The sequence below is a fragment of the Aedes albopictus genome, chromosome 3 (genome assembly GCF_035046485.1).
Source record: "Aedes albopictus strain Foshan chromosome 3, AalbF5, whole genome shotgun sequence".
NCBI lineage: Eukaryota > Metazoa > Arthropoda > Insecta > Diptera > Culicidae > Aedes > Aedes albopictus.
Genome location: NC_085138.1, coordinates 44,630,856 through 44,645,012, shown reverse-complemented (window position 1 = coordinate 44,645,012; position 14,157 = coordinate 44,630,856). Strand labels below are relative to the sequence as shown.

Sequence of the window (14,157 nt, the reverse complement as noted above, 5' to 3'; positions counted from 1 at the left end):
AACTTCTACAGTATTTTAACGTTTAGCTATGCTACGCATAGCGGGCTCTCTTTATTTGATTTGTTTTAGAAAATTTGTTTTGAGAAATGTTGAACACTATAGTTGAAACTACATGAAATTACAAGGGCCATTCATACTTTTAGGCGTTTACCAGGTTAGATTCTGTCCCAATTTATAAGTCCTTTTTCTATCCTTTTTGAGTGTTTATCATCTCTCTCACTTGCTTAGACCTGTATTGTATCTACACGGATTAGAATATAACGATATCGTAGAAGTTCGACTCAGCAGTTCTCAGAAGAACAATTGACGCTTCTCAATAAGGGATTAGCATATGCGGCTACTACTAAACCAGACGTGGAGCAAGCTATCATTAATGTTGAGACTGCCATCACACATACAATACCCACACAGTTACAGGAAACGGCAAGAAATATTACAGAAGTGGTACTAGGGGTTAACCGAGGTCAAGTAAAAGGAGGAAACAGCAAGAAGGTTAGGATTTTGAGAGAGCTTAAATAAAAAGAGGTATATTATGTAAAAGCGGATAAGGGGAATGCAGTAGTTATTTTGGACAAAGAGGATTATGATAACAAAATGAACGAAAAAATAACTACTGGCCCCTATAGACAGTTAAGGGTCAATCCACTCCCTGGAATGGTGAGACATGTAGATAAAACGATTAAAGAATGTAAGGCAACCATTGGGGACAACACTAGTCGTCTCAAAGTATCAAATCCAGTTCTACCTAGAATCAAAGGTCTACCAAAAATACGAGATCGAAGTGTGCCGCGGCAGTGAGCAGGCGTGAAAACTTGTGCTGCTGTCAATTTTTTGGATTCAAGTTTCAAATTTCAAGTATTTTCAAATAGTTTTCTTTTGGCAGCGCAATTCGTGTAGTTGCGATTAAATATCTTAAGTGAATGAAGAAGGGGTAGTTCCGAGCAGTACAACGAGTGTGATTTGTGGTGATTCACTGTAGGGAGACGAAAAAGATGGGCTATAATGCACCACAGAAACGAGGCATCGACGTATTGAAGTGAAAAAATAGGCATCCGGTGAGTCTGTTCCGATTGAGGAATGCTAAATATTGACATCATTGTTTTTACAAACTGTTTAAGGTTTTAGTTTTATTGCGCATTGCGCGGTTAAAATTGCGACGACAAAGTGCGGAATTGCAAATAAAAGTGTGATTTAGCGTTGGATCGTTCCGGTGTCTTCACCGCACTTATTCATTAACTCATAAGAATATGTATGGCGAAGACACCGGAACGATTTGATGTAGTATCGCACTTTGATTTGAGATTCCGTACTTCTGTCTCAATTGAAATGAACTATACAAATATTTTTCAAAACATGGTCTATGATCGGGTTTAGTTTGGTTTTGCAGCCCTTGATCGTTTATTTCGTTTTTGTCTTGTAGAGTGTACTCGAATTTTCATGCTCGTTGAACTCTTTCCTTCCCACGACTTTCCATGACTGTTTCTTTGCATAGAAAACATTTTCGAAAAGAAAAAAGTGCCTAAACAAATACTATTGCTAGTTGTCTCCTAATTTTTCTAAATCAATGAACAAAGATTTATTGTGAATCAATATTTTTTTTTATATTCAGTTTTTTTTATTGCTTATCAATAGTTCTACTCTTGAAACAAGTAGTTGCCCAAGTAACCACAAGCATTATAGCATTACACGAATTAGACTGAATATCAACATCTGCAATGCGAAATGCAGTAATTCCACACTTGTCATGCAATAGTCCTTTAGATTGGCATTATCAATGTAATGATGCATTGCATTTTTCTTTACATTAGGGTTCATTAAAAGGTGATATAAGATAATTCAATAATTCAACACTGCAAAAACTGAATAAATGCAATGTAAAAACTAGCAAAGTTTGCTCTAACAATACAATTATGAAAGCTTGACTCTAATGGTAAACAAACCAAATCAAGAAGATTCAACAACTTTACGGTCAACTCCATCAGTACTCAACATTTCTGGTTCGACTCCCGACCAACTTAATCCCCTTTTGAGCCACTGATCGATGACAGCAAAACCTTTTTGTAGATGACCTTTTCTCTTTTCTGTAGGCTGCTATCATATGCCAATAATGATGGAAATCACAATTCGGCACCAACATTTCAAAAGGGCGTAACTGCTTTTGCAACCAATGCCTTCTCACAGAGCTGTGGGTCGTATTTCATTCATCTCACGCAATTCACATCCATTAATCGAAAGAGGAGGATTTTATCTTTCTATTTGTGCTAGTGGATTGCTCGAGAGGGATGGAATACGTTCCACAGCTTTGTGAGAAGGCATTGGTTGTAAATGCAGTTACGCCCTTTTGAAATGTTGGTGCCGAATTAGCATATGAGCAGTGTGCGAAGGGTGTTTTAATCGACGTTTTAATTTTCTTATTGATTAAATATCTTCTAAAATGCATTATGTATTTATCAGTAACTAGCAGTCCCGGCAAACGTCGTCCTGCCTACCTACTCTGTTTTTTTGACATCCGGTTCCATGAAGAAATGCCCCTCAAAATGGATTTTCAGATTTTCCTGTTTTTTTTTGCCTTCCCGGTCACCTTTTCTAATTATTTTTTCATAGTCGTTTGGCTTCTACTGCAATGATTGAGACAGAAGATCAGTTTCCTTTTAGTTAATGAAAAATCTGTTGTTATCACTGCAGCAGAAACGGTCCAAGGCGCCAGCGCGATGGAACTCATCTAGCGGTCTTCAACACTTCTGGTTCGACTCCCGACCCGGCGACAAAAAATAATGGTTAGAACAGTCATGTGTGGGGGGCATCAGTACCGTCGATAACGAAACGGTGCTAAAAATAGATTTTTATTTTGGTTTTTCGTGTTGCACGTATTAAGCATGTGCAAATGCAAATGTACAGCACATGCATTTATATTACTTTAGCAATGGCTGTCAGCGTGCTGCAATATGTGGCACTAATTTAATTTTAGTGGGGCCCTTTTCGACTTTAATATTGCTTCAATGAGGGGTTTAAAGTGATGCAGCATTATATTCACAATTTTAATTATCAATATATGGCAAAATTGATGCACTTATATACGGCTTCGTGGTTACTTGGGTGGCATTTATGTTTACCCAAATAGGTAATAATAATATTCTAAAAACAATTGCATCATATTCATCTAATTTAATTTGTTTTGAGTTCGACGAAAAACGTTGATGCTCAATTTAATATAAACAAAACATAATATACCAATTCTGGGGGGATCATTTGGTAGTGTAATGTTAATTTTAATGTTATAATTTTTGATAATTTTGAAATATGTATTGCTGTAATAAGGGGGGGGGGGATTAGTATTTTCTTTTCGTTTCAGAGAGCGAGTAAAGGCGCTTAAGCCTAGGCATAAGGGCCAGGGCATCAGGGGTAAATACCTATGTCCCATCCCAGGATTCCAAGGACCAAGGAGTGACATTAACCTTCTTAGCAACTTCACTCCCACCGTTAATATTTCAAATTCATGCTTCGTATACGGATCGGTTGGTACGAGATGTCCCCGCTCTTTGTTTTCAATAACAATAACAACGCTGCACAGTAGGCCTGGCCGCTTAATGTTTGTAATACATCTCAGATGTGCTGCAAGGATTAATAATGACAAGAAAAATGATGAAATTAGTCGATTCCATAATTTTTCAGGATTCTTTCAATGAATGGCTGTGTATGTGTAGACTAGACTAGACTAGACTAGACTAGAATCAAAGGTCTACCAAAAATACATAAACTGGGCAACGAAATGAGAGATTATTTCAGCGGAAGGGTCCCCTACCCATAAACTTGCAAAATGGCTGGTGAAAGAATTCCAATCCATGCCAAAAGCCTTTGAGAGTCATTCGGTGAATAATACTCTGGAGTTTGCAAGTCAACTGCAAGCCTCTGGTGATATTCAAGACGATGAAATCATGGTTTCGTTTGACGTCACTGCTTTATTCCCAAGTGTGCCGGTAAAAGAAGCTATAAATTTGTGGAGCCTCGTAGCCGTGTGGTTAGGGTCACCATGCTTATAATTGCACGATGCTATGGGGTGAGGGTTCGATTCCCGCTGCGGGCGTTGAAACTTTTCGTGAGAATAGTTTCTTCCCCGTTTCCACTGGTGCATGCTCCGTTGTCCGTTGTCTAATGTTAAGTTCAAAAAGAGTCTGTACAGCCGAAAGCTGAAGACGTTGTCCGTGTCTTTTTTTTAAATCTTTTGGAGGATTGGCTTTTTAGCCAGTATGAGGAGTCGAATTGGAAAAACAAAGTTCGTTGCTATATTAAATTAACACGACTTTGTATGGAAGAAAACTATTTCAGTTTCCGAGGGAATTTTTACAAACAAACAAAAGGAGCACCAATGGGTAATCCATTGTCTCCTTTTCTGAGCGAATTATCCATGGCAAATCTTGAGAATATTTTGAAAAAGAAAGATTTGTTACATGAAGAAGAGAAGGATAATAAATTGTCGTTCTTGGATCTACTAATTGTCAGGGAATCGTCTAACTTTGTATTCGAAATTTATAGGAAACCAACGAATACTATGAGGGTTATTCCCAGAACTTCTAATCATTCTTATCAACACAAAATGGCAGCTTTCCATCATATGATTCACAGGATGCATACTCTTCCTTTAAGTGATACAGGCAAATAAAAGGAAATGGACTATATTTTTGAAACGGCTAGACTCAATGGATATAACGATAGTACAGTTAAGGCTATTATCGATAAGTAAAAGAGGGATTTATTTAGATTTTTTTAAGTGATGCGGTGTACCTGTCAAGGCTGCGCAGTGTACCAAGTACACCGCGGCCGCGGTGAATGATTTGGAAACCTCTTCGTTAGAATATCTATCCCCCCCCCCCTGGAATAATCTAGGTAAGAATATTGGGAATTTTCTCAGGCGAAATCCTTCCCATGAAGAATCCCGGAAGGAACCCCGAAAGAAATCATTAAAATAATCTGGGAGGAATCCCTCAAGGACTCCCCGGAACTCGATAGAAATCCCTGAAGGAATCGAGCGAGAAATTCCGAATTCATTTAAAATATTTAGGAAGGAATCCCGAAGCAGTGGCGTAGCCAGAAATTGTCTTTGGGAGGGGTTTTCAACGGTCAATGATACCTTTTTTGATTAGACACTTCATTTTGTAAACAGTAATGAGCAATTGTGTTCGAAGTTTGTAAATAGCGGCGCAGCCGAAAAAATTTTTCGTCGCAAAGCGCATTATACTGAAAATTTGTTCCACAAATTTTGGCTCTGGGGGGGGTTTTAACCCTAAAACCCCCCCCGTGGCTACGCCAGTGTCCCGAAGGAATACTGTATTTCTTAAGAAAATGCGGGATGAAGCAACGAAGGAATTACGGGAAAATTGTTTGAAAAAATGCCTGAATGGGTCCAGGAAGAACCCCCATAGGAATCAGTGATTGAATTTTTGGAGGAATACACGAAAGAATGCCGGAAAGAATTTCAGGAGAATTCAATAGAGGAAACTTAGAATGAATCAATGAAGAAATCCTGGCAAGTTCTTACTGTTGGCAAAACAATTATTTATAGATATGTACTTCTGATGAGTTTTTGACATTTTTAGGACTATTTCTTTCATTAGGATATTATGGTTTTTATTACGAAAAATTTTTCTCAACTATGAAGCATTCATAACACTACCTACAACTGTGACATCTCCCCGGCGCGAGAGAGGCCGAACGAATCGAATGGATTGGTCGGAAAATTTCCTCTCCGAAACGGTCGTCGTCGTCGCTCCAGTACTGATAACGATTCAATAGCCACTACCATCCGATCGAGAACGCGCCACACGTTGGTGGGGCATTGAGGGGCGGTGGCAATTCGGGAGGCAGGGGCATGTTAAACAACCATCATCATCGCCACCGACGGACCGACCGACCGATGCGATGGATGGGCTGAGTAATAGGCTCTGCCGATAGCTGGACGACGACTTTGGGATTAGTCTTGCACGCACGGTAGACGCGAACGAACGGAATCGGTGTTCAATCGAGCGGAATTTCTGGCGCAACAAATTACCAATTCGTGAGTTGATCGGCTGAATAACATTATTATCAGCTAGGGGCGAGTAGTAGCCATCATTATCGATGGGTTTTGCGGGATGTGAGTGATGGTTTGTGCGGAATGCCTCAATAAGGCCGATTGTTGATGAATAATTTATGGTGAGAAGCTGAGCTACGACTGAGAAACTTCCGAACGTCTTGGAGACGTAAGTTCGGTGAAGTGCCTGGTTACACAAGTGAAAATGAGCAAGAAAAGCTACACAGTGCCGGTGGCAGATGTCGAGTCGCCGGATCATCGAGACGATCAGAAACTATTGGGCAGTCCGTTTGATAAGCTACCACCGATCATGATCGGTGGACCGGAAGGGAACGGATACCATCCGTTTCAGCAGAAGGGGAGCCCGGTGACGCCCACTACGCCGATAGTGTACGCCCCCCGATCGCCATCGCTCGGAAAGAGGTATGTTTTGGTTGGAGGAATGGGTAGGTGCAGTAAAGTACCATGGTGCTCCACCAAGACTGTCTGCTACGATGACCAAGCTGGTGGAGCATGAGTTGGATATTTTGGGCACCACCGGAAGAAGGTGATTCACGTTACGAAGGTATCGAAAGATGAGCGAATTTGATTTGCTATCAGGTAATATGACTTGCGTCTGGAGGCGCCTAGTTTTCGATGGTACATGGCCCAATATGAATGAATCATCATCGCTCATGCTTTATAAAGTTGGAACTATATGAAAATGATGTAGGTTTGGTACTGTTACACAATATTTGCTGCAGCAGCTTTTGATTATCTAAAATTTGTGCTTTTCTGTAGCAGTATACTGCTGCATATTTTTTTTTAGTACTTGGAGGTTATGTTGAATATTAAAAAGCCAGAGTATGCGCGACTTTCCACGAGGCCGACGGCATCATTCTTTTATCTGAATATCATTTTCGCATTGATATGCGCACCAAAATACCATACCAAAATAGCCAATACTGATCATCCTTTAGGAAACATGCACAAACCACGAAGTCCAAATTAGGGTATCCCTCCGATTCCTCCTCAAAGACATTTTGTTTTTGTAATAAGTATCTACGCTTCGATGTTGATCAGACCCAAGCATCTTCAGTCTTTTCGGCTTATGAATCGCGTATTTTATTATAAATAGTACAGTTCTAAAGGAATTTTTGGATTTCAGATGCTAATTTTTTGAGCTTTTGAAATGCTAGTTTTTGTAGGGTGTAAAAACCGCTTGAAAAATTACTTTCGATTGAAGACTCTCAAGCCAAGTCTTATATACAAATAAAGCAGCTTTGTAGGGGAACAAAGTCCAAAATGCCAGGATGGGGTGAAATGGCTCAACTGATAAAATCCTTACTGAATGTACTGAGCGTAGAATTAGCTTAAGTTAAAATACACATAAGTAAAAACAAAAAAAATCCTGAATGTGATTCAAACCCTTTGGTATTATTGTAAGTAACTGCCAAACAACTTTGTCAAAAGTTATATCCTAGGTAAAGTGAGGATAAACTTTATTGTTGTTTTTCCAATACATGTAAAGGAATAATATCAATAATGAAATCTCAATACTTTGCCTAACTTTGCCTACGGTATAACTTTTTTCACAGCCGTCGGATCACTTTGCAGTCTTCGACAAAGTTGTTTGGCATATAGTTACGTACAGGGGATGGCCAAAATGTTTGGGATAGGCAACTTTTTTTTCTCTCACAAAAAAGTTCAACATGTTATAACTGTTCATAGAGCGCATCAAAAAATCTCAAATTTTGACTGTTTGTCAACCTATTATATGTGCATCATTGGTACAAATTTGGGCTCGATTGATTAATATTTCGCAAAGTTAGAACCGTTCTGGTAAAACACCTTTTTTTAGACAAGTCATTTTTGAGCTGTCATATCTCGGAAACCAGTAAACCAAATTGAATGAAATTTTGAACGTACACTAACAATATGTAAATGCTTCGCAAACTATTAAAACATAGGTACTTTTCAAACGTTGGAAAAAGTTATCATGGATTGACATTTTTTGGACTTTTCTCGAAAAAAAATGTATTTTTTTTGCATCAGTGTCAATAAATTTTAGTGTTGATATCCAAAGTTTTTCCACTTCTGTTCTCAAAAAATCTCTAATCAGATATATTAGAGCCTATTTAGATTGAAGGAAGAACACATTTAATAATTTTTGGGTGGTATTGTAAATTTTACTTATTTTCCTCTATATGGGTAAAAATTTCAACTCGATATAACTTAATTCGCCGTGAGAAAATATTACATTTTATAACGTCGTATTAAGTATCAATATATTGTTGATAAACGTTAGAAAATTCATTTAATTCGGTTCACTGGTTTCCAAGATATGACAGTTCAAAAAATAGTTGTCTAAAAAATAGTGCTTTACGCGAACGGTTCTAACTTCGCGAAAAATTAATCAATCGAGCCCAAATTTGTACCAATGATGCACACATAATAGGTTGACAAACAATCAAAATTTGAGATTTTTTGATGCACTCTATGAAAAGTTACAGCATGTTGAATTTTTTTGTGGGAGAAAAAAAGTTGCCTATCCCAAACATTTTGGCCATCCCCTGTACAATAATACCAAAGGGTTTGAATCACATTCATGATTTTTTTTTGTTTTTACTTTTACATGGCATTTTTCGATTTTTTTTGCGGCCCGGGGGCATATATATTAGCGTGGTTCAAAAAATCGTTTTTGCTCCACACCGCTTATTCGATCCGTAACCAGATTCTAAGCCTTCTCTCAAAAATTGTGCCGATTTGGTGGAAAATTGAGAGTGCACAAGCCCCTCAAAGTTTGTATGGGAATTACTATGGGAAAAGGACGTTTTTCATTCAATTGAACGTAACATTTCCCCAGGTGCCCTAGCGTGTTAGTTGACCCTTGGTACTCCTAGGCTACTCTATCACCTACAACTTTGCCGAAGACCACATTGAAATCGGACGTCTCATTAATTAATTATCGATTTTAATACAACTGGAGAAACTTCAACAGTGATCGTTCAGCTTCCCAGCAGGCAACATTGCTGCACATGGCACCAAAGATAGCACACAGAAATCATGGCTACTATGTTTCAAGGCAAATTGCAGTGATGCCCATCGAATAATGTAACCATCATGATCAAAGATTTTCATTCTGGATAAAAATCAATAACTAATTATTGAGGCGCCCGATTCGAATAAGGTCTTCAGCAAAGTTGTAGCTGATAGAGTAGCCTAGGACTACCAATGGTCAACTAACACTCTAGGGCACCTGGGGAAATGTTACGGTCAATTCAATGAAAAACGTCCTTTTCCCATAGTAATTCCCATACAAACATTGAGGGGCTTGTGCACTCTCAATTTTCGACCAAAACAGCTCAATTTTTGGGAGAAGGCTTAGAATCTGGTTACGAATCGAATAAGCGGTGTGGAGCAAAAACGATTACGTAGGGGTTTTAGATGGTTTCAGATGCATTACATGGAATCCGAGCGGGTTCTGGGTATCGAAGGCATTTCAAGAAGTTTTAGGAGATTTTCGGCGAGTTTCAGAGGCGTTACGCTGGCGTTTTTTGGTTCCTTGGGGTTTAAGGGGGTTTTGGAGGCATTTCTGGAAGTTTCAGAAGCTTTCCAATGCGATTCAGATGCGTTACATTTTAAATGCCCATCCCCCTGAAGCTCAAGGGGCTTGAGGGGTTTCCTGAACACACCACCTATAACCCCCACTCCCAGGATGATTCTGATGCATCGAAATGCCCTTGAAACTTCCATGTAACTCCTGTAACAACTTTAAAGTCTCTAGAAATCCCCTGAAACGCACTGGATATGTTACCAAACTCTTCTTAAACCTTTCGAAACCCCCGGAAACTTTCCGAAATGCCTTGGTACGCCACTGAACCCACTTATAATGTTGATTCGTTAACGTTAATTGTAACGATCACCGATTCTTCCGTCGATTGTTAAGAATCGATGATCAACGTCAGTGCTAACCGTTGATATAACGTTAACGACTCCGTTAATCTTACGTTAATCACTGTATTCGTTTGAAACTCATATGTACATTTGAGCGGGTCATATTTTGTGGATGTTTTCATCGTAATTTTGTTCGATTGGGAGCATCCTGCTTTGTACACAGCTAGTTGAGTTCGGTAATTTTTACCGAAATCTCAACAGCTGAGCGTTCGGTAATGGTTTTTTACCGAAAACCTGTAAAAAAATTATTTGTCAAGTTTTAATGAAGTTCGGTGAACGTCACGAACTTTTCCGGTAAAAAACTTAACGGTTGAGATTTCGGTAAAATATTACCGAAGTCGGTGATTTTTTCTAAGTGTGTAAATATGATTTTTATTAGATACTAGCTGACCCGGCCAACCTTGTATTGCCCATTTTAATTGTGGATCTTTCACAACGACTCTTTAGATTTAGGCCCCTTTTCAGAGGGGGAGGGGTCTTGTGGAGCTTGGAAATATTGTGGACAAGCGGGTGCCCCCCAGGAAGTAACTGGTGTTTACCTTTTGACGTTCGCGAAGTGATGACGCGACGACCGTTTGCACGCCTACTAGATTACTTGATGTGCATTTGGCAGACCATGTGCTACCCGCGTTCAATGGAAGGCTAGTCGAACAATAATGCAGATTCAATACCACACATCCTCCCTCTTCTCAGGAATGATTGTTGTAACAGAAATTTTCAAGCACAGATGCTACATCTTTTTCAATTTCTTTTCGTTCGTTTCAAACATCAGCCTTTGCCGCAGTTGTTCATGTTTTGATGTTGTGGCTGTTTTATTCAATTTGTATTAGCAGAATCGATAATCTATGAGTACTGAGCGGTAATATTGTCGCACCGCCACTTAACCGGACATCGCACAACTGAGTCACGACACCACCCTCTTCGAGATATATTTTTTTTTGAAATGGTGGAAGTTGTGCGCAGCCTTCGCATTTTATTCAGCAACACGGATCGTTTATCACGATGAACTTGCAAAGCTTAGGTGCTAAACAAATATTAAATTTTGCTATTTACGACTACATACCAAACCAAAATGTGCAATACGAGTCTCACAGTTCTTCCCTCAGACATATCTTCTGCATGTATTATTCTTAAACTGCAGCATCTTCTACAAATGCCATTCCGTCTATTTCCTTCAGCCAGATTTTAATGGAACAACTATTATACAACAAACAAAAATGTAGAAGTTTCAACGTCAGACCATATGATTCACCATGAGAAAGAAATTCTTACTATAATAAGGATGCGGTCATCCAGACATGCTGTGAACTGTTTTTTTTTTACTGTCGCCATGAGACAGAATTCCTTACAAAAGAAAAGGTATGGTCATCTGGACGCGCTGTGGACTATTTTAATGAGACAGAGTTTCTTATAAACATAAGGGTGCGGTCATCCGGACGCGCTGTGAACTGTTTTTCACTGTCGCCATGAGACAGAGTTTCTTACAAAAGTAAGTGTGCGGTCATCCGGACGCGCTGTGAACTGTTTTTACTGTCGCCATGAGACAGAGTTTCTTACAAAAGTAAGAGTGCGGTCATCCGGACGCGCTGTGGACTGTTTTTACTGTCGCCATGAGACAGAGTTTCTTACAAAAAGAAGGGTGCGGTCATCCGGACACGCTGTGAACTGTTTTTACTGTCGCCATGAGACAGAGTTTCTTACAAAAGAAAAGGTGCGGTCATCCGGATACGCTGTGGACTGTTCTTACTGTTGCCATGAGACAGAGTTTCTTACAAAAGTAAGGGTGCGGTCATCCGGACGCGCTGTGAACTGTTTTAACTGTCGCCATGAGACAGAGTTTCTTACAAAAGTAAGAGTGCGGTCATCCGGACACGCTGTGGACTGTTTTTACTGTCGCCATGAGACAGAGTTTCTTACAAAAGTAAGAGTGCGGTCATCCGGACGCGCTGTGGACTGTTTTTACTGTCGCCATAAGACAGAATTTCTTACAAAAAGAAGGGTGCGGTCATCCGGACACGCTGTGGACTGTTTGTACTGTCGCCATGAGATAGAGTTTCTTACAAAAGTAAGGGTGCGGTCATCCGGACGCGCTGTGAACTGTTTTTACTGTCGCCATGAGACAGAGTTTCTTACAAAAGAAAAGGTGCGGTCATCCGGATACGCTGTGGACTGTTCTTACTGTTGCCATGAGACAGAGTTTCTTACAAAAGTAAGGGTGCGGTCATCCGGACGCGCTGTGAACTGTTTTAACTGTCGCCATGAGACAGAGTTTCTTACAAAAGTAAGAGTGCGGTCATCCGGACGCGCTGTGGACTGTTTTTATTGTCGCCATAAGACAGAATTTCTTACAAAAAGAAGGGTGCGGTCATCCGGACACGCTGTGGACTGTTTTACTGTCGCCATGAGACAGAGTTTCTTACAAAAAGAAGGGTGCGGTCATCCGGACGCGCTGTGAACTGTTTTTACTGTCGCCATGAGACAGAGTTTCTTACAAAAGTAAGAGTGCGGTCATCCGGACGCGCTGTGGACTGTTTTTACTGTCGCCATAAGACAGAATTTCTTACAAAAAGAAGGGTGCGGTCATCCGGACACGCTGTGGACTGTTTTACTGTCGCCATGAGACAGAGTTTCTTACAAAAAGAAGGGTGCGGTCATCCGGACACGCTGTGGACTGTTTTTACTGTGCCATGAGACAGAGTTTCTTACAAAAGTAAGAGTGCGGTCATCCGGACACGCTGTGGACTGTTTTTACTGTCGCCATAAGACAGAATTTCTTACAAAAAGAAGGGTGCGGTCATCCGGACACGCTGTGGACTGTTTTTACTGTCGCCATGAGACAGAGTTTCTTACAAAAGTAAGGGTGCGGTCATCCGGACGCGCTGTGAACTGTTTTTACAAAAGCTTATTTTAAAACTACCTGTTATGCTGATTTCGCATTACTAAACATGGTCACACAACTAAGACTCCCATTAATTGTTTAATTATGAAAATGAGCTGAAAAACCGCTACTCGTCTTACGTTGAAATAAATACATCGCGATATACTGATATGCACAATGTACATTGCAGTTGCCTCTACCTAACTACAAACATTTCAACTTCATACCAACTTTCCAACTTCCCGGGCATTATTCAGAAGCAATATGAAACAAATTCATGAGGAAAACAATCATACTCGTGAACAACTGAAGAGTAGCGCGGTACTAGTAAAATAACACTCAACCAAGCACTCAGCTGACTTTAATGTTTCGATGTGTAGGTTTTTTTTTACTTGCAAGATACGTTATGATAAAACCTTTTCCATTACTGCCTGATTGTTCATCAGATTCTAGTTTTTTTTGTGGGTTTTGAAAATCCACTTCGACAGCATGAGCAGCATAGTCAAATAGTCAAAAATATATCCACATTTAGTATACTGATTTTCAGCTGTTTATTCATACTTAAAAATAGCATACTGTTGCAGCTGCTGCACGCTGCTCACCAAAAATATCGAATAAAGACACAGTTTGATAAATATGTAAATAAAACCGCTTTTATAAACTCATACACCGTATTGCTGGCCCTGCAGTAAATATCAAATAAACAGGGAATCTCCCAAAGTTGGGGACACTACAATAACTCCCATAAATAGTTTCAATTTGTTTTTTTTTATGTCGTGTTCACTCGTACAGTCATGTTTAATTATTGCAAATCTTTTATCCTTAAACCAATTTCTGTTATGTTCATCTCGACAGGACAACAAACGCAACGTAAGTCGTACATTTTTTTCTGTCGTAAGTCGTATAACACGCTTGTACATGGTTACAGAACTGTTTCAACTGATAAGCACATCAAACGTTGTCATGGAAAAACACAGAAATGCGTAATACTACAATTTCGAATGAAACTCTCTTTGCGTAAAACATACATGCAGGACCATCTCTTAAGAAAAAAAAAATCGCAAAATCTCAGATTTTCAAATCTGTTGCAAGAACTCATGTAAACGATATTTTTTTTTGCATCGAAATCATGCATGAGGTGAAAGTTTTGCTTGCTCTTTGTCAAGTTTTTTTTTCTTTTTCTACTGTCTTTTGGCACGGCTAAGACCTATGCACATCCATCTCGTTACTTTCGATGTTTTTAATAACAAAAATGTTGGTTACAACATTTTTTTTG

At 39.5% G+C, this 14,157-nt stretch overlaps 1 protein-coding gene across 3 annotated transcripts in view; it reads left to right on the top strand.

The window, feature by feature from the left end:
* The window catches only part of LOC109431749 (G protein-activated inward rectifier potassium channel 3), a 69,358-nt gene that overhangs the window by 34,872 nt on the left and 20,329 nt on the right, over positions 1 to 14,157 (top strand). Inside the window, exon 1 of one of the 3 annotated variants that reach the window (XR_009999505.1) lies at positions 5,948 to 6,490. The exons of 1 other annotated variant lie outside the window; for it this stretch is intronic. Coding sequence is in view for 1 of the 2 variants with exons in the window: in XM_029869102.2 (XP_029724962.2) it covers positions 6,273 to 6,490 (218 nt within the window). In the remaining variant the exon portion in view is untranslated. Of the gene's footprint in view, positions 1 to 5,947; positions 6,491 to 14,157 lie in introns of those variants that run through there. One more of the 3 variants, XM_029869102.2, reaches the window with a different exon arrangement.